This window comes from Ooceraea biroi, chromosome 1, assembly GCF_003672135.1.
Source record: "Ooceraea biroi isolate clonal line C1 chromosome 1, Obir_v5.4, whole genome shotgun sequence".
NCBI classification, from domain to species: Eukaryota; Metazoa; Arthropoda; class Insecta; order Hymenoptera; family Formicidae; genus Ooceraea; species Ooceraea biroi.
In genome coordinates this window covers 18,673,813-18,700,471 of record NC_039506.1, presented here as the reverse complement: position 1 = coordinate 18,700,471, position 26,659 = coordinate 18,673,813, and the positions used below count along the sequence as shown (strand labels likewise).

Below are 26,659 nucleotides of genomic sequence, written 5' to 3'. Positions count from 1 at the left end.
ATCTATAATATTACTTGAAGAGAGCCGTGACTGATAAATACCAGCAGTTTACAGGTATTTTTATGCATTTGAATTAACTCAGAAGAATCAAGAATTACTACTTTTAAATATCGAAATATGTTATTATTTTATGCTGTCAAGTATACATTAATGCCAACTTTGTTATAGCACTTGATATTTAACCAAGTCATGATCAAATAATTATAATAATTATAATAAATTAACATTTAATTAAAATTTAATACGAATTTCAACGAACAAGAATATTACTTCTTGCACATATATTTTATATATACATATATAATTTTGCAACTGAATTCCAATCTAATCATTTGTTTAACGTAGCAGCTTGTTAAAATTTTATAAAGGTTCCATTTTTATCGCTAAGTAGCAATGCAATCTTGTATTATTTCTATTCATATGTTATGTGTAATTTGCACATATATCACTACTCTATATTTGTTGTACAGCTCCTCCACATTTATTGTGACGAGGCTGTTATATGCATGATGCCAGCTATAATAGAAGATTTAGAATGGGGGTCAGTATTGCAGTGTTTACGAGGAATCAATGGAATGTTTAGACGAATTAGACATTAGATACGTCTAAGAAACATATATTAGACTAACATGTGCTGCCTGGGATGTTAAGGATCCTGTGAAATATCCTAAGGACTTTCATAGGATATATTTGGGATATTTTTCGTACATTTCAAGGAGGAAATTCTGAAATAGATATGCTTTTTTCAGCTGAAATGGCTGTACTAATTCAGAATTTATCTTTTTCTCCACATTGGAAGGAAATACTGAGGAATATCTCAGGATATCCTGGATGTGTTTAGGATAATTTTACGACGTTGTAAGCTATCTGACATAATATAGACAGGCCAGATATTTTACAAACATCCTGTGGTTATCCAGTGGATATTTATGGGTTATTTATATTTTATTACAATACTCAAAATTTCTACATTATGTTAAATATTCTACATAATTGAAAATAATTATAAATGCATATTAAATTTTCATAAAAACAAATTTAGTATCATATCTTAAAACGTCCTCGAAATATCCTGAATCGTCCTGAACATATTCAGGATGATCCTGAGGACATTTTGCGCTGTCTGGGATACTTCCGTTAGTCTTGGAGAGATAGCATAAGAGTGAAATAAGATACTGATGCACTTACTAGCTGCAAACAAATACATTCTCCTCAGTTTACCTTTCTCCTTACTTTTAAACAATGCATTATTTATGTATTGTATGTCCTTAAATGTATAACTTTACCGAAGCAAAGCTCTCTACAGATAATGTGAATAATCCACCGATATTCAATGTGAAAGCTTTGTTATTTCTTTGTAATAAAAACAAGATCAACTTCTGTATCTTCAACGGTACTAAGTACCATGGAGCATTGTATCTATAAGAAATGTGGCATAGAATTGACAATTTGAGAATTATCAAGTCCAATATTTTTACAAAAGTATTATTTTTTTAAATTATGGAAATATAGAATTAGAGAATTATTAAAAAGATGTATGAGCGCTTTCATCCCTGAAAATTACATCAATACAATTATATAAACCACAAATAAAAATATTTCTTACACCGTAAGAAATATATGATTATTACAATCCGTAATTTCCTGTCCAGCATAGTTGGTTACAAACATATATATAAAAAGACAAATGATAGTAACAAGATATCCTAATATCTTATCTATTTCTTGCATAAGTGACTCAACTTGCAATATCTAAAACACCGTCATTGTGCAATTAATATCTTAACATCTCTAATAATATTTATATCTTTAAAAGTAATCAATTTCCATACAATCTCTAGTGAAGTTTTAAACCTTTGTGTTTAAGCAATTCGCATGATATTTAGACTTTACTTTCTTACTATGATTCTCTTAATAATTCTTATTAAAACTTTTTTTGGAATTAAATATTGTAAAACGTTACGTAGATTAGTCATAAGTAATATCCAATGTAAAAACCTTACGGCATAAAGATTCAAACTCATACAAATCACAGTAATCATTGTAACAATGAAAAGTGATCGTTCCATGTCGCCCACAAAACTTTTGGCAATCCTTGAAAAAATGGATATAATCAGATTACAATAAGTTACCATGAAATAATTTAATTAACTTTTAATTTCATGTTTGACCATCTTTGACTACATGTATTTAGTTAATTGCCTATAATAATTGCCTCATACAGCAGCAATTAGTATTAAAATTGTAATTCCTATTAATTCTTGTTTCCTGTATTGATGCATACTATTTTATATCTATAATAATTGCTTCCAAACAAATACGTTTTCCCTTGCTTTATCGACGTTAACGGTAATAATGTATACATCTTATCATATAAATACTAACTCCATAGCTTTGCGATGAGTGTCCACGGCATAGATGAACTCCTTGTAAATCATGGTTTCATTTTTTTTGGTAATACTTTGTAACGTCGCAGTTATTGCTTGTTCAAAGCGGTAGCTGTAAATATTATCTCCGCTATACTTATATCTAGATATTAGGTTTTCTAGTTTCTATGAAGTAAAACCTGTTTTTCCCACAATGTGGATACATATCCATTTTCAGTTTTTCTAAATTTATTTCTTTACCTAGCAATTCTCAACATTCCACAGATATGTTTGAAACATGATACCAGCATTGTTCCTACCGCTAAGATTGCAACTGTTCCTACAGTACAAACTGCGTTTAGATATAGGAGCAACAAATAGAAATATCTTTCCTGTACGGCGAAGTATGTAGTCACAGTTATTATGAGGTGGCGCGCATAGGTCACATTTTTGGGCATAATCATATCACAAATGTATGGCCAACATTGCATTACAATAAGATGAGCTTGATTGCATATTCCTATTACTAAACATTATCTCGTTTGGGTAAAAAATAAGATACATATATGCATGTGCAATATAATACAATATAACAAATCAGTAAATCATAATTTTGTAGTCAATATTGTAATCTAGTTTATTTTAATTCTAAACTTAATAAATACTTCCGATCATAGAAATTAACAGGTCTTCTACTTACTTATACAGGCGAGTGTTAGTCGTTTTGCAATGTTTCCATATTTGTTATAGATAGCAATTTCTTTCCAATCCTTTAGTCTGTTGTAGATATATTGCAATTGCTCCAATATATATCTTATCTATTGTATTAACAATATATCATGCTGGATAGTATTATAAAGTATGAAAGGAAATTTTTACATAGTGTATAGTATATTGTAGGGATTTACTTTTGGAGAAAATAAAAAACTAACTTACAGTTTTTATGTTAATCCAAAAGGAGATATAATTCATCAGAACGAAAGTATAATACGTTGATACAGAAAGCAAGTGAATAGTAAAGTCAAAGGAATATTCTACAAAACAAAGCCTTGAAAGCTGTAATTAAAAATTTCTTGGGATTTATGTGGTTCAAAAACTCATTGCCTCATCTAAATGACATGTAAATTATACAATAGCAACCATTAAGAGTAGAAATATTCACGCACCAAGAATATGACAGAGCTTGTGAAAAGAATAAAACACAATGCTGCCTGACATGGAGCAAACTTTGATTGTTGATAAGGCCACAAGCCAACGGCGAGTAATGCAATCCTATTCAAGCTGAAATATTCTTGGACCAAGATACTCGTTTTATACATGATCCTGTGGGTATTGAGTTACGTTTGACTGCAAACTATTTTGTAACGGTTCGTCAAACTTCATCTCGCATATAGGAGCAATTGCGAATTATATAATCATATAACATTATATAAAATTGTATAATTTTTCTCTACCACAGTAAGGTGTCATGAAAATTGTGTAATAATATAAACGGAGTATAGGATAGCACATAATATCGATCGATACATAATTTATCACCTACTCCCGAGAAGAGCGACGATTAAGTGATCAATATAATGGTGAAGGAAATTCGCCATGTGGTTATTTCCCACGGAAAAATATTCGTAAAATAGTATCTTGGTCGAAACCCACGCATGCGTAATTCACCTTTTCCTTAACGGCAGAATTTCATGCGTCTTATTCCATGATGTGCATTCGTAAAGTTCACTTCTCCGTTGAAGATAGCAGCGTCCGATATATCTTAAAAAAGATCTATAATATTACTTGAAGAGAGCCGTGATTGATAAATACCAGCAGTTTACAGGTATTTTTATGCATTTGAATTAACTCAGAAGAATCAAGAATTACTACTTTTAAATATCGAAATATGTTATTATTTTATGCTGTCAAGTATATACATTAATGCCGACTTTGTTATAGCACTTGATATTTAACCAAGTCATGATCAAATAATTATAATAATTATAATAAATTAACATTTAATTAAAATTTAATACGAATTTCAACGAATAAGAATATTACTTCTTGCACATATATTTTATATATACATATATAATTTTTCAACTGAATTCCAATCTAATCATTTGTTTAACGTAGCAGCTTGTTAAAATTTTATAAAGGTTCCATTTTTATCGCTAAGTAGCAATGCAATCTTGTATTATTTCTATTCATATGTTATGTGTAATTTGCACATATATCACCACTCTATATTTGTTGTACACCTTCTCCACATTTAGTGTGACGAGGCTGTTATATGTATGATGCCAGCTATGATAAAAGACTTAGAATGGGGGTCAATAGATTGCAGTGTTTACGAGGAATCAATGGAATGTGACGGTATTAAGAGGAGACACTATACTATAGTTTAAAAAATCGATGTTTTTGCATTTAGAGAATTCTTAATGCTTCAGGTTTTGAAAATATGTCGATAAAGATTTTAGTTTTACAGTACATTCATCGGAATAAATAAATTTTATCATTACAAATGTTTTTAGAATCATAAAAGTTTTTGTGTGTGATCAATTAAAATAGGACGCTCTGTATATTACAATTTATTGAAAAAAAACTTATTAACTGATAACGACATTACATAAAAAGAAAAGCGATATATAGCATAATTATTATAATAATTATAAACCTTTATTCTTATATTATTATCAATTATAATACTTATTATCGATTATAATATAATAATTATATAATACTTGAATAATTATAATAATTATTATAATAATTATAAGCTTTTTTTCTTACATTATTATCAATTATTATTGTTACAAAAATAAAACCTTTTCCTCAAACACGGAACGCACTTAGCGATTTTTTATATCTCGTCGCACAGGAATCATCTCATTTCCTGTCGAAAAAGTAATCTAGTCGCATAAATTAATAAGTAGGAGATGTTGAAAATTACTTGTCCAATATATCGAGATGTGTTACGTTACAATATGTACATCAGACTTGTTAACTATTAAATCAATGGTATTATATGTAGCGGAAGGTTGGATCAGCAGCCCATAAAATTTTCATGAAGAACAGCGCTTTAATTTTATCTTCATATTATTTCCGAGACTTGTCAATTCCATTCAACAACTTTAATTCTAGCTCCACCTTTTTCTTGTGCCTTGTGCTTGCTGAATCCGACGGTTTTCCAATTGCTTGTGCAATTTCGTTATTGCTGCCTAACATTTACCTGAAAATAGTTTAACATTTTTAAGTTTCTTTGTCTAATTCAATCAATTATTGTTAATAACGGTAAGACTACAGTAACTTACGAGAAACATGACTATCATCATTAGAAACTACGTTATCAGATGTATCATAGCTGTGACTTGAGACTATTAAAGCAGCTCACGTAGTCACTAATGCTTGTGACTCGTAAATTCAACGTTACGGCATCTGTTAATGATACAGTTGATAGAAGCGCAATGTATGGCTCTTCACGGAGGAAACTTTCCATGAACTAAACAATTAATATAGCATTAAAGCTAGCAATATATGCAAAAATCCCAAAAGTCCAGACACGATCAAATATCTCGAAATAAAATTATTTGCTCATTTTAAGGCATTGCCGTGTCAGCTTTTTATATCGGATCTTCCGTTGTCATCTTTTATATGTCCTCTTCATATAGTATTTATACTGCCATGGTACTGCATGGTTAGGAACTTGCATTGAATGAATAAAATACCTTGATACAAAATTAAAAATGAATAATAACAAATAGTAGGAAGTCGCATAGTGTTAGTTTCGAAATAGATGAGATAGATGAGATAGATGGAACGATAAAGTATGATAATAAGATTGTTTGCATATCGGTTTTTATTATTTCCTGACTTTTTTATCAAGATACAATTATACAAATGATAGAGAAAAAGAATAAGTACTTTACGAAACTATTATAAAAGCAAATATACTTAAGAATCCAAATCCAATGCTCTTACCAGTTATTATTCTAAGTATTCTAAGGTCATCAGTCGAAAAGAGATTTACTTTAAATTCTCGTCTCCAGATTCGATATCCTGTAGATTTATTTGATCATTAATTGTGGATAAGAAATACATATATATTATTAATACTTATATATTTATTATACTTAAAATCAATGATCTTTAATTAAAATTAATGAAAATAAGATTTACGATTTACATCTTAAATTTGGGGCTTTCATCCTTACAGATCACTTTCAAATTTAATATGTATATATTTATTATTAATAATAATAAATGCATATTTATTTTGAAATTATGACTTAGTAGTTATAAAGTGGATATGTTCTCATCGCATTGATAAATGCATTCTCACAAAAATAAACATGATAGTGTACTATTTAGTAATGTATGATATATTATTAAAAATATTAGAAAAATTAAATATTTCCTCGTCCTTAATACCTATCATAATCATAAAACACATCGTAGAGGACGTCAAAAGTATCTTCTTGTACATGTCCGATAGACGATTTTCTTGAGGTGTACGAGGAGGAGGACTCGTAACAGGACTCATGTCTTCTAGTGGTAAGAGTGTTTCAAATTCACGCAAGTGATCTTGTAGAAATGTATGTTCTGACATGAGAATTTTATGATATTTTTTGTTTTCCCTAAAGACAAGAAAATATAGCTATAAATTAGAGGCTACGTTGGACGATATAATCTATTACTAAATTTTAAAAAATAAAAAATTATAATAATAAATAAATTCTTTCAAACAGATGATAGCATAACAGATGACAACGATGAGTGAATCTCATTAATAGAAAATATATTATCATATTAATACACGTATATGTGTGTGCGTGTATAATTAATAACATTTATAAGTTGAGGATTAGTAGTTAATAAATTGATAAATGATAAGAGAATATATATAACCATAAACACGCAAAATATTAACAATATGTCGACAGATTAAGAGCAAATTCATTCCGAATATTACGGCAAAATCAATATCGTTTGTATTCACATTACAATCATGTTCTGCCAACAGAGCCTATCGACATAGATAGATTATATCAAGCAATATCAAGCAAAATCGATGTTGTCTACTTAAAAATTAAATCTTGATCAATTTCTGCTATCAATTTGCTATCTTATTCTCTTACTAGACTTAATTTGTTGGATTTTTTTGGCATTCTTTGAACAAAATTTCGAACAGATAGTGTAAAAGCTGTTTCTAAGATTGGTTGAGTGTAAGATCTTTCGTATATAATTGAAAAGGGAGGATCATATGCAGACAATTCGCGTAATGTTAAATGAAATTGAAAGATTAAACAAGAAAATGTTCACACTAATACATACTGTTCGAGTTTATGGAGTTCTTCATCTTTTTCAGACAGTATTTTCTTTAGAGCATCATGTTCATAACAAATCTTCGCTACGAATTTCGCACTTTTCTCTAAATGAGAAATTATAAGAGTTTGCTTTTTCAATTCACTACCCATACATTGTTTTTTTCGCTTAAGGTTAATATTTCCCTGTCTTAATTGTGGTATTAACGTGCGATAATAATTAACAGACTTCTGAGATTTTAATATATGATAATGAAAAAAGGTGATCTCTCTTTTGAAATCGGATAACGTAAACTTGGCGTATTTGCCGATAAAATCATCGTAGAACTCATCGTCGGACATATAGTCGTAGACATTGGACACGTTTTGTTCATCGTTTGTGTCGAATGTGGGATAAAGTCTTTGCATATAGGTGATTATCTTACTTTTGTGACAGAGTGGACAAGTAGCTTTCACCCATCTGAAATACATGTTAAAGTAATTTAAATTGGATTGAATTCTTGTCTTCTGAAAGTAGTTCAAGTAGAAGGAAATAAATTATACAGGGTGTCCCGGGTTTTAACCGACAAACTGCGGGAGCATATTCTACTAGTGGAAATAAGAAAAAATTCTTATATCGAGTTTGCTTAGAAATGCTTTATTACAAAGTTATAAACCAATATTGAAAAGAAATATGAGATAAGTAACAACGGATTTTTTCACAAAAATATAAATTATCTACGCAATGATTTAGTGACGCATTTCAAAATGTTGTCCTTGCACATCGATACAAGCTAGACATCGACGTAGTACAGAATTTGTTACGGTACGACGTTCCTGAAAATTTTGTTGCATCTCGGTAACTGAATTAGTAATTCGTTGCTTTAAATCTATCTGGTACTCTCCTGTTAGGAAATCTACGTTGATACTCTCGTACGGCAGCTCGTGCATTTCCGTCACAGAATCCGTACACGAAATGAATATCGGTGTATTCCTCATTTGAAAACACTTTTGGCATTCTGATAGTAATTGCTAGTTCACACGACGATTGAAATCTAACAGCTACTGTTGTGAAAGTAACAATCATACTGAATCGTTTCAACATAGTGAACATGAATACATGTGAATACACGTAACATAAACATCCTCGACCTTCCAAATTCTACACTATGTTCCGTTGTTACTTATCTCATATTCCTTTTCAATATTGGTTTATAACTTTGTAATAAAGCATTTCTAAGCAAACTCGATATAAGAATTTTTTCTTATTTCCACTAGTAGAATATGCTCCCGCAGTTTGTCGGTTAAAACCCGGGACACCCTGTATATATACACCCAGATAACACAAAAGTTCCAGAGACAATCTAAGAACGTTCAAAGAATGTTCAAACGTTCGTAGGACGTTCTTAGAACATTTCTGGTACTTTTGTGCTATCTGGGCAGTATCCCATAAAGTAAATAAAATATAAAATGTATAATATAAAAAATTTGAAGTCATAATTCAAATATATAATATATAGTATAGAAATATAATGTGACAGTTATGATGTGTTATGGCACGCGGAGGACATTGGCTGGAAGAGAATGTTGACTTTTTTAGTCCATGTCGATTTTTTTGGTAAAATGCAAACGCAAACGCTATTCATTACTTCTTAATACCAACTAAATATTTTTTAAAAATCTTCCGGTAATGCAAAACTTTGTATTAAGAATTAATATCTACAAAGTTTGTTTTACAAAGCATTTGAATTTGCTAAAAACCATCAGTGCAATCTTTCCCTTGAACGTAATATTAATTGCAACACACAATCACTTATATTTGCATGATAATGAGTGTTTAATAATAAGAGAAAACTATAACGGACAAATACAAATGTAATTGTAAGCGTCTTAATATTTTTATTTATTAAAAGTTTTAAAACGATTATATGAATATATTATGGTTAATTTTTAGTTATAGCAGTAATCGGCCAAATTGCATGTAGCAGTGAATGTGCGAAGTAAAATAAATATGATAGAGATTTGGATTTCAGAAAAAATCCGCATGTGAAAAGCGGAAATGTCCGTTACTGATGATATTTGTCACATGAGAATAAAAACATAAATGTAACTGATGAAATATGTTTACCTCTCTACCGATTTTATCAAGCAATCATAATGAAATACATGTCCACACTCAATAATGTACATTTCTTTCACTGATATCGCCTTTCGACATTTGGGACACAGAACTCTCATCTGGCCAGGAAATTAGTTAACAGACATAGACAAGCACAGTCAGAACAGCGAAGCAGAACTCGTGTTTCTATTAGCGTCGACAATGTGATTATCGGCGAAACGAGCATGTGATACATGCGTGGGAAAATGTACCTGATAGGTCAGAAAATTCACGTGACATCAGGGATAAACATAAGAATAAACGAACGGTGCTTCCTGTGGAGGTGTAAGTGATAATAGTGGAAAGGGGGGTAGTACTATTTTACCAGTACATATTAGGTTGTAACAAAAGGTATCCGTATCATTGTTTAATCTTTTTTAATAAAAAAGAGATGACAAATACTGAAAAGATGGAATCATGAAGCTATTACAAAGATGACAAAGCTAAAAACTAATATATGCAGAATGTCCCAAAAAAACTATCAACTATCTCAAAATAAAATTATGTACTCACCTCAAGGTATTGTCGTGTAAGCTTTTATTTTATTAATGGCCTTTCCGTTGTCATATTTTATGCCTTTATACGTTCTCTTTATAGTATTTTTTCTAGTGCTGTATTGTGAGGAACTTGCAGTGGTTGATAAAATACCTTGATAAAAGTGAATAACAGCAAACAGTAAGAAAGTAATAGAACTGGTAAGAACTGTACAAAAGTATCATAAAAACAAGTATACTTAAAAATCCTAATGTAATGCTCTTATCAGTTACTGTTCTAAAGTCATCAGCCGAAAAGAGATGTACCTTAAATTCGTCTCCAAATTCGAAATCCTGTAGATTTATTTCAATTATTAATTTTGGATGTAATAAATACAGATAATAAATGAAGATCATTGATTTTAGATATAATAAATATATTATTAATAATAATATATTTATCTAAAATTTATTATATTTATTTATTATATCTAAAATCATTGATATTTAATTTGAAATTAATAATCTTTAATTAAAATTAATGACTATGTTTTATGTCTTAAATTTGTCTTAAATTCACATCCGTACTGAATTCGTGTATGATGGCCTGAATATTACTTGAGTTAGCTAGTTGTACATTTTCATTACTTTTACATATAATAAATATGTGTTTATTATTAATAAACGTATATTTGTGGTAAAATTACGATTTTGGTGGTTATAAAAACATGAATTCTCATCGCATCAATGAATCCTCGCAATGAAACATGATAGTGTATTATGTATACAATAATGTATAATATATTATTAAAAATATTAGAAAAGTCAAACATTTTCTCGTGCTAAATACCTATCATAATCGTAACACATATCGTAGAGGATATCACAAGTATTTTGTTCATGCCCAGTAAAGACTTTTCTTGAGAGTTAGTAATGTCACTCCTTTCTACTTGTAATAACGACTGCACTTCACACAGTTGATGTTTTAGAAATGCATATTTTGATATGAGAATCTTTCGATATTCTTTGTTTTCCCTAAAGACAAGAAAATATAGCTATAAATTAGAGGCTACGTTGGACGATATAATCTATTACTAAATTTTAAAAAATAAAAAATTATAATAATAAATAAATTCTTTCAAACAGATGATAGCATAACAGATGACAACGATGAGTGAATCTCATTAATAGAAAATATATTATCATATTAATACACGTATATGTGTGTGCGTGTATAATTAATAACATTTATAAGTTGAGGATTAGTAGTTAATAGATTGATAAATGATAAGAGCATATATATAACCGTAAACATGCAAAGTATTAACAATATGCCGGCAGATTAAGAGCAAATTCATTCCGAGTATTACGGCAAAATTGAACGATTAAATTAGAAAATATTCACACTAGCTAATACATACCGTTTGAGTTTATGGAGTTTTTCTTCTCTTTCAAGCAGTGCCTTTTTAAGATCATCATATTCTGAAGAAATATTTGCTGGAAAGTTTGCAATTTTCTTTAAATGAGAAATTATATTATGTTGCTCTTTGATCTTGACGTCCATATTTTGCATTTTTTCTTGAAGTTTATGGTTTCGTAATTCCAAAGCTATCTTTCTGTCTTCATGTTTCCACTCATAAAATTCATGGTGTTCATACTTATAGTTCAAGAAGATAATCATGTTTCTCAAGTCAGACACAGTAAAATTGGCGTATTCATTGTCATCATAGACGTTATCGTCGAATTCATGGTCGAACACGATGTTGGATACAACGTTTGTAAGTACGAGATGAACTCTCCTGATACAGATAGGTGATAGTATCGCTTCGCGACACAGTGGACAACAATCCACTCTGAAATACATGTTAAAATAATTTAACTTGGATTGAATTCTTATGTCTTCTAAAGGAAATTGAAAATAAAAGCGCGAGTACTGCACACACGCGCGCACGCGCTATTTGTACTTGTGAGTTTTCTGATGTAGAATTTAAAAATTTCCTATATTTCTTTTTATATTTTCTCTTATTCTCAAAATGTCTGTCTAAAAGGTTCCAATGATATTTCAAAATTCAGCAAAGTTGCAAGCGCTTGAATGGATCAATGTCGTATGGGCAGAATGTCTGTCTCATTGCGCACAGTTATGTTGCCAATGAGTAAGGATTAAAACGAGAGAGAGAAAGAAATAGAGAAAAATGTCCTCTATGAAGGATATTTGAGAAAGGATTGTATGACTCTGAAATATTTGATTAAACGTGTGTGGGAATGAATCTGTTGGAAGAAATTCATGTACAAAACTTTATTTGCATTTTTCTCGAAACCGGATATTTTTCCAACCCGCACCCAATGTCTCAAGAATGTTATTTTACCGATCGGCTGGAAAATTTACGAAAAGTAAACGTCTCTTTACTGTCCCCTCCGCAATCATATATCTTATTAAACTTCGCTAAACTTCAAGTTTTTATTGCAACCATAATCTTTAAAATAATGTAATAATTCGAATTTCTTATTCAAGACACCACTGTTTTGATACTTTTGTGTTTTCATGACAGTTCCAATGAAAACCGTAATCTCACTCGCAAGATATGAAGGAAAATAAATATTACAGATATTTGGACTTTGGAAACAGAAACGGATACATATAATCGAAAAGCATAATTAAAAAATTGCTGTTGACATTTGTCGAACGGAAACAAGAATCACGTATAAATATAACCGGTGAAGTGTGTTTACCTATCAAACCATTCCAGCAGACAAACAAAGTGAAATAAATGTCCACAGCTTGTGCTATACATTTGCTTTAATGATATTGGCATTGTACATACGGGACACTTAATACAAAATGTGGAACTCATCTGGCCAGTAAATTAATTATCAAACATACACAAGTACAGCGAACAGCGAAGAAAGACTCACGTTCCCGGTAGCATCGACAATGCGAATACCGGCGAAACCGGAGTTCATCATGTGGTATGCATGGTGGAAGTAACAAGGTGTGCTACTGCGCAGACATTTCTACCGATAAGAGAGCGTGACAAGAGTCCGCCATCTTGAATAATTTAAGTGAATTAAAAAAAAGATTCGGATAAGAAAAGGATTAAATAAAAGATCTTTTGTGTGTACCCACATAAAACGAAAACCTCCATTGGACGTCCAATGGACGTCTGTCATGGAGGTTCAGACCATCCAGTGGACGTCCTTTAGACATCCAATGAACAGCCACTAGAAATCCATAGTTCCGCTTTGCGCACGTCCAATGGACCTCCATTAGACATCTTCACAGACGTCCATGGGACGTCGATTGGACGTTTTGTGGATCATTCATAGAGGGTTCACGGAGCCTCGGTGGATGACTAACCGACGTTCCGTGGATCATTAATGGAAGCTTCATGGAGCCTCGAAGGACGACCCAGGCAGCACACATTGGTTTCAAAGCCGTTATAAACGTTTTAACGTAACGTTTCATAACCATTTTATTGAAACGTTTATTTAGGAGAAAAATGTCCAACGAAAAAACGTTAAGAGAAACGTGTCTTTTTCGGGAAAAAACGTTTCAGAAACCATCAGAAAAATATTTATCAATTCTATATATCAGTGCCTCAAAGATGGACAGAGTTGAGTCACATTTTTGTAAAAAAACTAGATTTTTATATTTTATGAATTACTCTCTAAATTTCGTGTAGTGAAATCTCACTCCTTTGGAATGAGATATCACTTCAAGCAATAATGATTTCAAAAGAAAAGAAGAAGAAAAGAGTACTGGATCGGTTTTCCGGATGGTTATTTATGAAGTGATAACGCAAATGTTTCTTGCGAGAACGTCACGCCTGGCCTGGCCATCTATCGGTCGCTTGGTGAATCAGAGGCGGGAATCTCACACGCACACTTATGTCGATTTTTGTCTCTTGTTCCATAATCGAGTACATTGAAACGTACGATGTAAAAATAATTAATACTCGCAAATTAAGTAGAAATTACTATTTTTTCTATATTAATTATATAATTTTGAATCAATTTAATAAAACACATTTTTCGTTTCTGTGGAAACGTGAAAAATACATTTTTAAAATTTAGGTCTAAAAACGGTTTCTATTTAAACCGTTTCTTAAATGGTACTGTATGTTTCTTAGACATTAGATACGTCTAAGAAACATATATTAGACTAATATGTGCTGCCTGGGGACTAACCGACGTTCCGTGGATCATTAATGGACGGTTCATGGAGCATCGATGGACGTCTATTAGACGTTCCGTGGATCATTAATGGAAGCTTCATGGAGCCTCGATAGACGACTAACCGACGATCCGTGGATCATTTATGGACGGTTCACGGAGCCTCGGTGGACGACTAACCGACGTTCCGTGGATCATTAATGGAAGCTTCATGGAGCCTCGAAGGACGACCCAGGCAGCACACATTGGTTTCAAAGCCGTTATAAACGTTTTAACGTAACGTTTCATAACCATTTTATTGAAACGTTTATTTAGGAGAAAAATGTCCAACGAAAAAACGTTAAGAGAAACGTGTCTTTTTCGGGAAAAAACGTTTCAGAAACCATCAGAAAAATATTTATCAATTCTATATATCAGTGCCTCAAAGATGGACAGAGTTGAGTCACATTTTTGTAAAAAAACTAGATTTTTATATTTTATGAATTACTCTCTAAATTTCGTGTAGTGAAATCTCACTCCTTTGGAATGAGATATCACTTCAAGCAATAATGATTTCAAAAGAAAAGAAGAAGAAAAGAGTACTGGATCGGTTTTCCGGATGGTTATTTATGAAGTGATAACGCAAATGTTTCTTGCGAGAACGTCACGCCTGGCCTGGCCATCTATCGGTCGCTTGGTGAATCAGAGGCGGGAATCTCACACGCACACTTATGTCGATTTTTGTCTCTTGTTCCATAATCGAGTACATTGAAACGTACGATGTAAAAATAATTAATACTCGCAAATTAAGTAGAAATTACTATTTTTTCTATATTAATTATATAATTTCAAATCAATTTAATAAAACACATTTTTCGTTTCTGTGGAAACGTGAAAAATACGTTTTTAAAATTTAGGTCTAAAAACGGTTTCTATTTAAACCGTTTCTTAAATGGTACTGTATGTTTCTTAGACATTAGATACGTCTAAGAAACATATATTAGACTAACATGTGCTGCCTGGGGACTAACCGACGTTCCGTGGATCATTAATGGAAGCTTCATGGAGCCTCAACAGACGACTAACCGACGATCCGTGGATCATTTATGGACGGTTCATGGAGCATCGGTGGACGTCTATTAGACGTTCCGTGGATCATTAATGGAAGCTTCATGGAACCTCTCATACTTCAATTTGAACAGCCGCGAAAAATTAAGATCAAATTGAAGTGTGCGCGATGCGCGGGACCCCTTCGACTCACCGTCACTGAACGCGGGAAAATTCTACACAAGGATAGGATAACTACAACCCTTCGTAGCGCCGAAACTACGCCACCCTCGACATTTTGCAAGAGGAATATTCGTCTCAGAATCACCTCAGGAATCTACCATTAACCGGTGATACGGTAGGTCTGGGACACCCTGTATAGGTAGTATCTCACGTAAAAATGACCGATCTTTATATTGCGAGGTCTTAAAATGTTGAGAACAAACCCGAGCTAGATAAAGAAATTTTAAATAATGTATTTTATTATATTCTATTATATTTAATTTGTTAAATTCCATTTACCACCTTTCAATATTGCATATATACATACCGTTCTTTGCATCGACATTTTCTTTGCAAAGTCTTTTCTACTGCGCAATCATTTCTTCAGTTTTTGGAAATGAAAAATACCTAACATGTTTATTATTTCGTGACGTGTTTTTATACTGTTTAAACGAACACGACGGCATTGTGCGATGTGCGAGACTCTGAAACAGTGCATAACCTGTGTCGTGACACTTTCGTTTACATTTATTATCGCGTTGCTATTGGTTGCTATTTGCAAAATGGCGACAATTTGGTGCTGCGCAGAACGTGACGAAATTCGTCCGAGATAATAGCACATCTTGTTACTTCCACCATGGTGGTATGTATACATGAGTGGGAAAATGTATTTGTAATTCGATAGGTCGCATGACCCACGTGATTGATTAGGCACGTAGGTCGTAGGATAGGCTAGTGTGAAAAATTCTTGTTTTTGAGTTGAAACACAGAGCTGCAAAGAACACTGAAGTCAAGTGGACCAATCTTGTCGTGATCCGTGGCCGCGGGTATTTCTGGTCCGGCGTCCGGCTGTTAATTTTGATAGCTGCAGAAACATAACAGTAATCACGCGAGTCGTTACGTCAGTTTAGCCCATTTAGTGCTGAAAATTATTTTTGTTCATAACAATGTAAAGGCTGGCCGATATTTATTGAATATCAGTGTACTCATTCCTCTGATTCCTCGATATTTGGACTCGACGGCAAGTCAGTTTTCCGTTTCAGCATTGGTTTTTTTAATTCGAATTTGATGTACTATGGCTGGAGAAGTGATTGTTGACGCTCTGCCGTATATTGACCAAGGATATGACGAACCTGGTGTGCGAGAAGCGGTAAGTAAACTTTACTTCCTCGTAATATTTTTGTCTGTTAAAATATTTTCTTTACCATTTAATAGAACGGGATAGTAATTGGAGGTTATGTCTTGATATTGTTACGCCACGAACTGCCCCTACGTTTTATATTTTTGTCTGTTAAAATATTTTCTTTACCATTTAATAGAACGGGATAGTAATTGGAGGTTATGTCTTGATATTGTTACGCCACGAACTGCCCCTACGTTTTATATTTTTGTCTGTTAAAATATTTTCTTTACCATTTAATAGAACGGGATAGTAATTGGAGGTTATGTTTTGATATTGTATGCCACGAACTGCCCTCCCGTTTTTTTACGAGGTCCTGAGGAATCTCAGTGTCATCTTATTTCAGGCGTTAGCGATGGTGGAGGAGGAGACACGCCGATACAGACCGACGAAGAATTACCTGGAGCACCTGCAGCCGCTGAGCTTGACCGCATTCGAGACGGAGGTGCTAAAGCACGAGTTTGAGAGGATGCAGAATCGCCTGCCGATGGAGGTGCTCAGCATGAAACGTTACGAGTTGCCACCACCTCCGTTCACCAAGCTAAACGACGTGGATGCGTGGAACGAGAGTGTGGAGAACAGCAGCGCGCAGCTGGAACATCAAGCTACGAGGTAGCCAGACTTTCCAGACTGACTGAATGCCGCAATTTCTTTCTTCCATTCTTTAACGTTCTTACGTGATTTCAGAATCTGCAATTTGGAACTGATGATGGATTACGGTTGTGAGGCGTGGAAATCTTACTTGGAGGTACTGGTGCAGCTGGTGGGCGAGGCGCAGAAACAACTGCAAATGCTGAGGAAGATGATCCAGGAGGTGAACTGGCAGAGGAAGTCCATGCAGACACAAGGGGGGGATAAACTGCGCGCTTTGGAGTCGCAGTGGGTCGGCCTGGTGTCGAAGAATTACGAGATCGAGCAGGCGTGCGCACACTTGGAGGAGCAGATGCAGACGATGACGTCGATGAGCAAGGAGGCTGTGGAGATCAACGATGTGCCGAGTGCGGAGGAGGGACCCGATGTGCCGGAAAAAAGCGCCACGGAGACGATGGCTTTCCAGATGCAGCAGCAAGAAGATGAAGATGATGCGTAGTGATTAGGTCTGTACACTGTTAATTATTACTAATAGATTTATGTAATAATTATAATTACTATAAGATATGTAAAGTAATAAAAAAAAGTTTAAGCTGACAGGAATTTCCATTTTTTGAGATATTTATAGAGACTTCGTGGAGACTTCATTCATAATAAAGCACTATTTATTTCATTATAGTTTACATGTATCACACTTGGTTTAGGCTTACAATATACATATGTACAGGGCGGTTAACAATTTTTTATAATTTACGACACGTGCTGAAGGGGGTCTGCTTTAAATAACTGAATTCGTGTCGACACATTGCACACACTGCGTAGGCCCAGCTGAGTCTCTCTATTCTTTTTATTCGTTAGGACAGCGGCAATATTATACCACGATATAATTACAAAGCGGATAGCTAAGCATTTTTCTTTTTACTTTCGACTGACTATTCGGTGTAAAAAAATACGTGAATTCAATCTCCGTTTTGCGCGATCTCATCTCCTCGCGAAGGAAAGACGTTAAAGGTGTCGATCATTGGATCATCAAGCTCGCAACGCGCGTCATATCTGCCATTTAGTCACTCGACTGTCATAACGACGTCTCGCTGGCGCCAGAACTCTGCGATTGAAGCGCTATGCTCCCCTTGTAGCCCATCGATTCCTCCTCCAGTAAAGATATTCGTTGCTTCATCGTTTTCACCTGCAAGCAGCAGAGAATCAATTAGAATCTAATATACAAATTTATGTAAAAAATATGGATTGTGATCTTTTATATCTGATGAACTTTTATGATATTATAACACACACATTTTATATATCTACATTATTATGAACAAGTTATGAAGTAATATAAGCAAGAGAGAAAGAAGAGAAGAAGACGGCGGGGAGGGAAAGAGAAAGAGAGAGAAGAGCTCCATTGACATAGGAATATATGGACGGAGCCTATGCTACGAACTTAGGCAAGGGGGGTTATGAGATTTGCGGTAAGGAGAGGCTGCTGGCAAATCGGGCGAGTTCGGCTGTTCTCGACATCGCCCGAATGATACTTGATAAAGTTTTGTAAAATTATGATACTGAAATTACATGTACGATGAGTTATTGTATTGTGTCGGAATGTAGCAATCGCATTAATGCAAAAAGGAAAAATTGGCAACAACTTATGAAAGAAAATGATCCGAAAATTTCTTTTCATCTGTAAGTAAAATACATACAATTGTAGGTTATACACAATGCCGGTAAAACGTTTTAGATATTGTTATGTGTTTATTATTATAATTCATATATTTAATAATAATAATATATACGATATATTTGACTATATATATATATTTATTATTAAATATATGAATTAATAAAAACTATAAATGAAAAACTGTTATTGAACAATTGTTCATATGAATATAATAATAAACAAGCCAAAATTCTTTCTTAACACCGCCAGTAGATAATTTCAGTAAACGAGTACGATTAATATTCGACACAACTGGTTATAATTCTCTTTACTAGAACGACGTTTCGACCATACGGGATGTGGTCCTCTTCAGTAGGTGACAATGTTACATCTAAATTACGTTAAAAATATAATAATTAAATAAGATTGTCTTTCGGTGCCACTATTACTCGGTCTAGGTGTATAATCAAGCCAAAATTCTTTCTTAACACAATAATAATAAATTTAAATAATAATAAACACAACAATATCTGAAACGTTTTACCGGCATTGTGTATAACCTACAATTGTATGTATTTTACTTACAGATGAAAAGAAATTTTTGGATCATTATTTTCTTTCATACGTTATTGCCAATTTTTCCTTTTTGCGTTAATGTGATTGCTACATTCCAACACAACACAATAACTCATTGTACATATATACAGGGTGTCCCGGGTTTTAACCGACAAACTGCGGAAGCATATTCTACTAGTGGAAATAAGAAAAAATTCTTATATCGAGTTTGCTTAGAAATGCTTTATTACAAAGTTATAAACCAATATTGAAAAGGAATATGAGATAAGTAACAACGGAACATAGTGTAGAATTTGGAAGGTCGAAGATGTTTATGTTACGTGTATTCACATGTATTCATGTTCACTATGTTGAAACGATTCAGTATGATTGTTACTTTCGCAACAGTAGCCGTTAGATTTCAATCGTCGTGTCAACTAGCAATTACTATCAGAATGCCAAAAGTGTTTTCAAATGAGGAATACACCGATATTCATTTCGTGTACGGATTCTGTGAGGGAAATGCACGAGCTGCCGTACGAGAGTATCAACGTAGATTTCCTAACAGGAGAGTACCAGATAGATTTAAAGCAACGAATTACTAATTCAGTTACCGAGATGCAACAAAATTTTCAGGAACGTCGTACCGTAACAAATTCTGTACTGCGTCGATGTCTAGCTTGTATCGATGTGCAAGGACAACATTTTGAAATGCGTCACTAAATCATTGCGTAGATAATTTATATTTTTGTGAAAAAATCCGTTGTTACTTACCTCATATTTCTTTTCAATATTGGTTTATAACTTTGTAACAAAGCATTTCTAAGCAAACTCGATATAAGAATTTTTTCTTATTTCCACTAGTAGAATATGCTCCCGCAGTTTGTCGGTTAAAACCCGGGACACCCTGTATATATCACTGGCGAAACCGAACATACCCGAACAGCCGAAGTTACACGAAGTGCCAGTGCTCTCCCCTTACCGCTAATCTCAGCTTCCCCTCGTAAAAGGCTCCGTCGATATATTCCTATGTCAATGAAGAGCCCCAATGCTGTACACGCGTGCGCAGTGCGCGAGAGGGGTGAGCCAATATGGCGGAGCGCTAGCACGGGAGCGACTTTGCGCGAGGCGTTTGGCCGAGTAAGGATACCTCAATGACCTTTAAGAAACAATTGAGGAGGATCATTAAGAATTGGCCAGGGAGACGGATATTCGGCGAGTACAGTTTCCTGCCAGTATTCTTCGTCCTCGGTGCTGCCCTCGAGTTTTCCATGATCCACTGGCACGTGGGAGAGGTTAACTTCTACAAAATATACAAGCGTCGGAGAATAGAGGAGCTGGTGCAAGAGAGGTTACAGCGGGAAGCGTAAGGCGGACTCGTCGAAGAGGCGAGGCCTAGCTCGATCGACTCTCCGCGCATTCTACGATGGTGTCTATCCTGCGAACGTCCTTCTTCTGCGTAGCCGCAGGCGTCTCGATGCTGACCGGCGCGCAGTGCGTCCACGCCATCTACCGGCCGCTCGACGATCTGGAGGATCTCGTGCAACGAAGATTGGAGGAGGAACGGAAAAAGTTACAGAGCAAGTGATCGCGCCGTATAGAAGAATGTACATGGTCGTAGCGTAATAAATTATTGCTTTCTATGGACACCGAGAGTGATTGAAAAGCCGATACTTCACCTATGTTCGGTCATACCTGCGCAGCGTGCCTCTCCACCATTCCCAACATCTGTTGCTCTAGTTTCTTCAGCCTGGACTGATACTTCTTCTTGGACTTTTCCAGAGTTTGAACCAAGGCTCTAAAAAGGAAGGCTTTTATTTTAATTTGCGTTTCTTGTTTTTAAACGAAGACCTTCATTTTTATCACAAACATGTTCTTTCTTCGGAAGCGCGATGTACAAGACAAATTTCTGCGATAGTTACCCGTTAGCTCTCTTAAGATCGTTAACAAGTTCGGCGGACTGCTGATGCCTGAGTTCAGAGTTCTTGTTGACTTCGTCCAGCGTGGATATCAAATCCTGCAAGCGTTCCTTCAGTCTCGCCTCCCGACCCAACGCCTCGATCAGCTCGGACTCCATTCCCTCGCTCTCGTTGTCGCTCAAACCCCGGTCCTAGATTTACCTTCGGTTAGCGCACGAAGAGAAGAATGACCGGATTTTATCTCTTATGACTTTATGTGATACCTTGTTTGTCGCCATTGCGAGCATGGCCTCTGCGTCGTTCAACTGGCCCTGCAGATGCTGTATAGTAGCGTGCTGAGCCGCGATCTGCGTGTCGCGTGCGTTCAACTTCAGCTCTATCGTCGCGCGTTCCTTCTCCAGAAGGAACACTCTGGCACGTAGCTCAGCCTTGTCCTCTCGCATGGCCATTAGTTCCTGGAAACGTCACGTGAGTTCCCGTGAGACAACATTTCGGAGTTCTTAAGGGGATCCTGGAGTCGTCTGTATTACCGGCGGAATTGGTCGATCTTACTGTACTAATTACTCTTTAATGATTGTATAGAATGAAAAATCCTTCTCCACGATTAAAGTATACAAAGAAATATACCGAGCGAAACTCGACTTTATGTTAAAAACGACAAAAAAATTTACAGTTTTATTATCGGCTTATTGTGACGTCACCTCGTACATTAATGTTCTTAATATAAATGTTTTGCAGTTTGTGTGGCCAAAATTCGATAATCGCAAGGACGGAACAAAATGAAAGAATATGGAGAAGCTTTTAGAAATGAGTTTAGAAGCTTAGTGTAAAAGTAATTAGTGCAGAAAGATTCGTGATCATTTCGTGCCTACGTATGCCCGTGAAATCGTGGCTGAATCAAAAATTGTGATTTTTTTCCGTTTGGAAAGTTAAGTCCTGCTTTTCACACTACATTATTGTGTGTACTTTCATCGTGGAAAAGGATTTTTCATTCTGTGAATTCAATAAAAAGACAATGCAGGAAAATCATCGATTCCGCCGGTAATACAGACGCCGCGACGGAGTTCACTGGCCACTCCAGGATCCCCTTAAAGTCTAGGGTGTCGAAGGGTGTCGTTCTATTCCACGGATTCTTGGATATTTTCCGTTTCGCTAGGTACCTGCATAAGTACGGCAGTTTCCAGATCGAGTTTTCTTGCTTCCGCCAGGGAAATGGTGTTCTTCGAGTTTAGGGGTTCCGCGTGCACGCTCTCCAGCTCGACCGCCGTTGACCTGACCATCGTGCGTTCGCCCTTCAGCCTGCTGATGTGTCTTCTGAGACGTTGCTCGTCCTCCACACTCCAAGTTACTTCCGACCTACCGAAGACATGCGTAATGTATAGCTTTTTATAGTCGTCCTATGTGCAACGTGCACAACTCGAGTTTTTTGAAATATTTCTTAGTAACCGCTGATCTAAAATATGGTCTAAAATATGATCGAAACGTTCAGCGCGGTTTGAGAAATGTATATTACGGTGGTATGTATGCGCGTCAAATTACTACAATTATTATTATGATGTTATAATATTTTTTATAATTTAGCCTCTCTTGTGATTTAAGATTTAACTTCAGAGATTTATTATCAGAGACCGGATCACGGTGCCGTTTTCCCCACTCCAAGCGCGTGCTAGCGGCCGAGCGCCGTGAGAAGCAATACCGTCACTGCGCCAGTCTAACAAAGGGGGCATCGTCGCGTAGAATACAAAAATATCTATATACTAAAAATATGTATATAATAAATATATACATATACCTACATATATATAAACAATATATACAATATATAAAAATTATTATATAAATATATATGTTTATATATTTAAAATATTATATATAGGTATCTAAAATAAATTATTTTTCATATTTTAAATTTAACAATTTATTATTGTATGATATGTAACGCCAGGAAATCCAAATAACTAAAAGCTCTTGACGACCAGACTGGCAGTTTATTTAAAAAGTAAGAACACAACGTTTCGATCAAAGTTGCTGATCCTTATCAAGTGTTTAACGCAAAAGAGTATTTCAACTAAAGCTCATTCTAAAACATAATAAAGTCACAAATTTGTTACAAAATAAAAATAAAAATAATGTTTTAGAATGAGATTTAGTTGAAATACTCTTTTGCGTTGAACACTTGATATGGATCAGAAACTTTGATCGAAACGTTGTGTTCTTACTTTTTAAATAAACTGCCAGTCTGGTCGTCAAGAGCTTTTAGTTATTAACAATTTATCTCATTACTTTGTTACTCATTGTTTCAGATATGAAAAATAATTTATTTTAAATACCTATATATAATATTTTAAATATATAAACATATATATTTATATAATAATTTTTATATATTGTATATATTGTTTATATATATGTAGGTATATGTATATATTTATTATATAGATATTTTTGCATTCTACGTGACGATGCTCCCTTTGTTAAACTGGTGCAGTGACGGTATTGCTTCTCGCGGCGCTCGGCCGCTAGCACGCGCTTGGAGTGGGAAAAACGGCACCGTGATCCGGTCTCTGTTTATTATTATAATATAGTTTGCTGACCGCGGTTCTTCTTAACTCACTATTGTGCCGCCTGATTGCCTGCCGATTGATACATATGAATGGATACATGATATGCTAAAGCGCACGATATGCAAAATACGTACTCGTCTGATAGGACCATGCTATCTTCCCAGGGAGCTCCAAGCGTACTGGTGCAGTCGTTCTCAAGTCTATTCAAGACATGATACGCAACGTTCTCGGCAGCTCTCCGGTTATCGATCGTCACGCCGTTCCTTTCGGTGGATAGCGCGATCTCGCTCTCCAACAGCGCGACCAGGACGTCGTAGGCCTCGATAGCGCGATCGCTGAATGAAAGCGCGAGCCGCAACGCTGTCGCGTTCGATTCGTACTTGCCCACCAACAAACTCAATCTGGGAACGCGAAAGGAAAGATCATTTTGATTGTTTTGTCATTTGTTTTGCATATGCATTCGTATCATTTCGAGAAATGTGTAATCGGTACCAACGTTGCCAAATGCGCTCTCGTTCGTAAATACGTTACGCGACGTGCGATTCTTTATATCTTCACGAGCACAAAGCAATTGCGAAGAATCTTGCAATTAATCACATCAAGAAAAAAATATGTTTGAAAAATATTAAAGCATTAACGGAGAGCATTAATGCACTTTTGACCGTACCTGTCGCATTGCGCCTTGCTCTCGTGCAACGTGAGGGCGAGGACCGCGTTGTTCGCCCGCGCGTGTTCGAGCCTGCTGTTCAGCCGTTCCGTCTCGACTTCGAACTGCTTCTCCGAACCGTTCAGTTCCTGCAGATTCGACTGCTCCAGAAGATCCGACACGAGATGCTCGGCGACCATGGTGGAGCATACCTGAAATACGAAATCGTCGCATAATTATATCCACCATAAAACTAAAGACAAAATAAGTGAATAATTATTTGTTATACGAGTTGAAGTCGTACTCCAAGATTCGTGATGTCGGGACCAGTGATGTGTCTCTCATCCGTTCGTCTCAATCTCACCCTCTCTGCCATCTTGAGGACCGGCGGTTCCTCCCTCGTCACGTTCTTCGTCGGTGGTGCTTGCAGCGGTGGCAAGAGCGGCGAGCATGGCGCCGTCAAAGGTTCCGGGGAACTATTGTTGCCTCTTGGCTGCAAAAAAAGAGGAATATTTTTCTCTTTCTTAAATGAAATTATTCATTCTTCAAAATATAGTGGAATTTACGTGACGAGTCTTGGTGATCGTGCAAATTTTATCAGGTCGAATCTCAGGCATCGCGCTACTCACTCTGAGTTCTCGGCGCGGCGAATCGCTACCCGTCGTCTGCCTCTGGCTCTTGAAATGGGCCAGTTGCGCCTGCAAGCTCGTGATCTCCGCTCGTAACGCCGTGATCTCCTCTTGCAGCGTCTCCACGGCCACGCTCTGACACGATGCTGCTTGTTGCGTCGGTTCCGGAGTCGGCAACGCGGCCGGACTGTCCAGCTGTTCTCTGCCATTCTACGTTAACAACGATTATTTATTAATCTTTAATCATAAAAATGATAATAAATGATATTATAGAATAATTGCGAAGTAAAATGTTATATAATTAATTAAAGTAATTAAATAATTATTATAGAATAACAGAATAGTATTACAAAAAATTATATATATTCATTATATAGACTTTTAAAAATATTATAATAGATATCAAGATTATGCCATGTAATCATAAAACATTAATAAAGTATTTTAAAAAATTTGTGTCTTATATCATTTATATATTTATATATATATTATTTTAATATATTATTGGGTTGGCCAAAAAGTAATTGCGTTTTTTTTAATATAAATAAAAGGCGAATTTTTCATGGGAAACAAAAACTTTATTAAACAATATATTGTCCATTTTGTTTGATTATCTTTTGCCATTTTTCAGGCAACTTCATGATTCCGCGCTCAAAAAAGTTCTTTTTCTTTTTCAGCAAAAAACAATTCCAAGAATGATTTGATATCCTCATCAGCAGTAAAGTTTTACCATTCAAGGCGTTTTGTAAAGAACGAAACAAATGGTAATCTGATGGTGCCAGGTCTGGCGGATATGGTGGATGTGGTAACATCATGGTAACACATCCCATCCAAGCTGCAACAATTTTTCACGAGTGACCAAACTTGTACGTGGTCTAGCGTTATCATGGTGAAACACAACACCTTTGCGATTCACCAATTCTCGACGTTTCTGTTTGATGGCATCATTTAATTTATCCAGTTGACGACAGTATACGTCTGAATGGATGGTTTGATTCCTTGCAAGCAGCTCAAAATACACAATACCTTTAAAGTCCCACCAGACTGACAGCATAATCTTTCTTTGGTGAATATCTGCTTTTCAAGTGCTTTGAGCAGGTTCATCATGCTTGCTCCACGATCTTTTTCGTTTGACGTTGTTGTAGACGATCCATTTTTCGTCGCCTGTTATCATGCGTTTCAAAAATCGATCATTTTCCTCACGTTTCAAAAGAGAAT

At 35.0% G+C, this 26,659-nt stretch overlaps 6 protein-coding genes across 10 annotated transcripts in view; 2 read left to right on the top strand and 4 right to left on the bottom strand.

The window, feature by feature from the left end:
• Positions 1–49: 49 nt before the first annotated feature.
• On the bottom strand, positions 50–3,819 carry LOC105278028. Its single transcript, XM_026968454.1, has 9 exons — positions 3,533–3,819; positions 3,303–3,422; positions 3,067–3,184; positions 2,628–2,892; positions 2,386–2,499; positions 2,004–2,094; positions 1,607–1,752; positions 1,287–1,419; positions 50–1,191 (listed from the first exon to the last, which is right to left on the bottom strand). The coding sequence occupies exons 1-9, from the start codon at positions 3,683–3,685 to the stop codon at positions 1,138–1,140; spliced, it is 1,194 nt and encodes a 397-aa protein (XP_026824255.1). The 5' UTR covers positions 3,686–3,819; the 3' UTR covers positions 50–1,137.
• A 1,282-nt stretch (positions 3,820–5,101) lies between these two features.
• On the bottom strand, positions 5,102–10,424 carry LOC105278027. Of its 3 annotated transcripts, none has more exons than XR_002193188.2 (6): positions 10,323–10,424; positions 7,683–8,132; positions 6,780–6,985; positions 6,330–6,407; positions 5,663–6,076; positions 5,102–5,580 (listed from the first exon to the last, which is right to left on the bottom strand). XR_002193188.2 is itself a non-coding variant. In XM_011336819.3 (5 exons), exons 1-5 carry the CDS (start codon positions 9,887–9,889, stop codon positions 6,012–6,014), a joined length of 909 nt encoding a protein of 302 aa, XP_011335121.2. In that variant the 5' UTR covers positions 9,890–10,111; the 3' UTR covers positions 5,102–6,011. The 3 variants fall into 3 exon arrangements, 1 of the variants encoding a protein (XP_011335121.2); XR_893710.3 differs by lacking the exon at positions 10,323–10,424 and adding an exon at positions 9,780–10,111; XM_011336819.3 differs by lacking the exon at positions 10,323–10,424 and adding an exon at positions 9,780–10,111 and having other exon boundaries at positions 5,102–6,076.
• On the bottom strand, positions 10,325–13,693 carry LOC113562311 (E3 ubiquitin-protein ligase TRAIP-like). Of its 2 annotated transcripts, XR_003406839.1 has the most exons (5): positions 13,013–13,693; positions 11,704–12,135; positions 11,133–11,317; positions 10,543–10,636; positions 10,325–10,457 (listed from the first exon to the last, which is right to left on the bottom strand). XR_003406839.1 is itself a non-coding variant. In XM_026971352.1 (4 exons), exons 1-4 carry the CDS (start codon positions 13,132–13,134, stop codon positions 10,611–10,613), a joined length of 765 nt encoding a protein of 254 aa, XP_026827153.1. In that variant the 5' UTR covers positions 13,135–13,693; the 3' UTR covers positions 10,325–10,610. The 2 variants fall into 2 exon arrangements, 1 of the variants encoding a protein (XP_026827153.1); XM_026971352.1 differs by having other exon boundaries at positions 10,325–10,636.
• Positions 13,694–16,443: 2,750 nt separating this feature from the next.
• On the top strand, positions 16,444–18,068 carry LOC105278025 (pre-mRNA-splicing factor SPF27). Its single transcript, XM_011336818.3, has 3 exons — positions 16,444–16,850; positions 17,227–17,492; positions 17,568–18,068. The coding sequence occupies exons 1-3, from the start codon at positions 16,776–16,778 to the stop codon at positions 17,968–17,970; spliced, it is 744 nt and encodes a 247-aa protein (XP_011335120.1). The 5' UTR covers positions 16,444–16,775; the 3' UTR covers positions 17,971–18,068.
• A 53-nt stretch (positions 18,069–18,121) lies between these two features.
• The window catches only part of LOC105278050 (colorectal mutant cancer protein), a 57,689-nt gene continuing 49,151 nt past the window's right edge, over positions 18,122–26,659 (bottom strand). The window contains exons 7-15 of one of the 2 annotated variants that reach the window (XM_026975211.1): positions 25,442–25,651; positions 25,117–25,305; positions 24,834–25,024; positions 24,301–24,567; positions 22,763–22,958; positions 21,866–22,057; positions 21,606–21,793; positions 21,363–21,481; positions 18,122–18,657 (exon numbers count right to left, since the gene is read on the bottom strand). In XM_026975211.1, coding sequence (XP_026831012.1) covers positions 21,373–21,481; positions 21,606–21,793; positions 21,866–22,057; positions 22,763–22,958; positions 24,301–24,567; positions 24,834–25,024; positions 25,117–25,305; positions 25,442–25,651 — 1,542 coding nt within the window. In that variant the 3' untranslated portion in view covers positions 18,122–18,657; positions 21,363–21,372. The remainder of the gene's footprint in view (positions 18,658–21,362; positions 21,482–21,605; positions 21,794–21,865; positions 22,058–22,762; positions 22,959–24,300; positions 24,568–24,833; positions 25,025–25,116; positions 25,306–25,441; positions 25,652–26,659) is intronic. The other variant, XM_026975210.1, reaches the window with a different exon arrangement.
• Positions 20,684–21,190, top strand: LOC109611535 (small integral membrane protein 4). Its single transcript, XM_020034316.2, has one exon. It carries the CDS (start codon positions 20,838–20,840, stop codon positions 21,051–21,053), a length of 216 nt encoding a protein of 71 aa, XP_019889875.1. The 5' UTR covers positions 20,684–20,837; the 3' UTR covers positions 21,054–21,190.

What these genes read in the sequence shown, in the direction of transcription:
- LOC105278027 (XM_011336819.3), bottom strand. Translation starts at nt 9,889, where the DNA reads ATGAGAGTTCTGTGTCCCAAATGTCGAAAGGCGATATCAGTGAAAGAA. An exon ending in GTGTTTTATGATTATGATAG is followed by an intron (nt 6,408 to 6,779) that starts GTATTAAGGACG and finishes ATAAATCTACAG; the next exon opens with GATATCGAATCTGGAGACGA. An exon ending in AATACTTAGAATAATAACTG is followed by an intron (nt 6,077 to 6,329) that starts GTAAGAGCATTG and finishes TTTTGTATCAAG; the next exon opens with GTATTTTATTCATTCAATGC.
- LOC109611535 (XM_020034316.2), top strand. Translation starts at nt 20,838, where the DNA reads ATGACCTTTAAGAAACAATTGAGGAGGATCATTAAGAATTGGCCAGGG.
- LOC105278025 (XM_011336818.3), top strand. Translation starts at nt 16,776, where the DNA reads ATGGCTGGAGAAGTGATTGTTGACGCTCTGCCGTATATTGACCAAGGA. An exon ending in AACCTGGTGTGCGAGAAGCG is followed by an intron (nt 16,851 to 17,226) that starts GTAAGTAAACTT and finishes ATCTTATTTCAG; the next exon opens with GCGTTAGCGATGGTGGAGGA. An exon ending in CTGGAACATCAAGCTACGAG is followed by an intron (nt 17,493 to 17,567) that starts GTAGCCAGACTT and finishes ACGTGATTTCAG; the next exon opens with AATCTGCAATTTGGAACTGA.
- LOC105278028 (XM_026968454.1), bottom strand. Translation starts at nt 3,685, where the DNA reads ATGTATAAAACGAGTATCTTGGTCCAAGAATATTTCAGCTTGAATAGG. An exon ending in ACTAACACTCGCCTGTATAA is followed by an intron (nt 2,893 to 3,066) that starts GTAAGTAGAAGA and finishes GATAATGTTTAG; the next exon opens with TAATAGGAATATGCAATCAA. An exon ending in ACTCATCGCAAAGCTATGGA is followed by an intron (nt 2,095 to 2,385) that starts GTTAGTATTTAT and finishes CATTTTTTCAAG; the next exon opens with GATTGCCAAAAGTTTTGTGG.
- LOC113562311 (XM_026971352.1), bottom strand. Translation starts at nt 13,134, where the DNA reads ATGAGTTCCACATTTTGTATTAAGTGTCCCGTATGTACAATGCCAATA. An exon ending in AAACTCCATAAACTCAAACG is followed by an intron (nt 11,318 to 11,703) that starts GTATGTATTAGC and finishes TCTTGTCTTTAG; the next exon opens with GGAAAACAAAGAATATCGAA. An exon ending in ATGTGTTACGATTATGATAG is followed by an intron (nt 10,637 to 11,132) that starts GTATTTAGCACG and finishes ATAAATCTACAG; the next exon opens with GATTTCGAATTTGGAGACGA.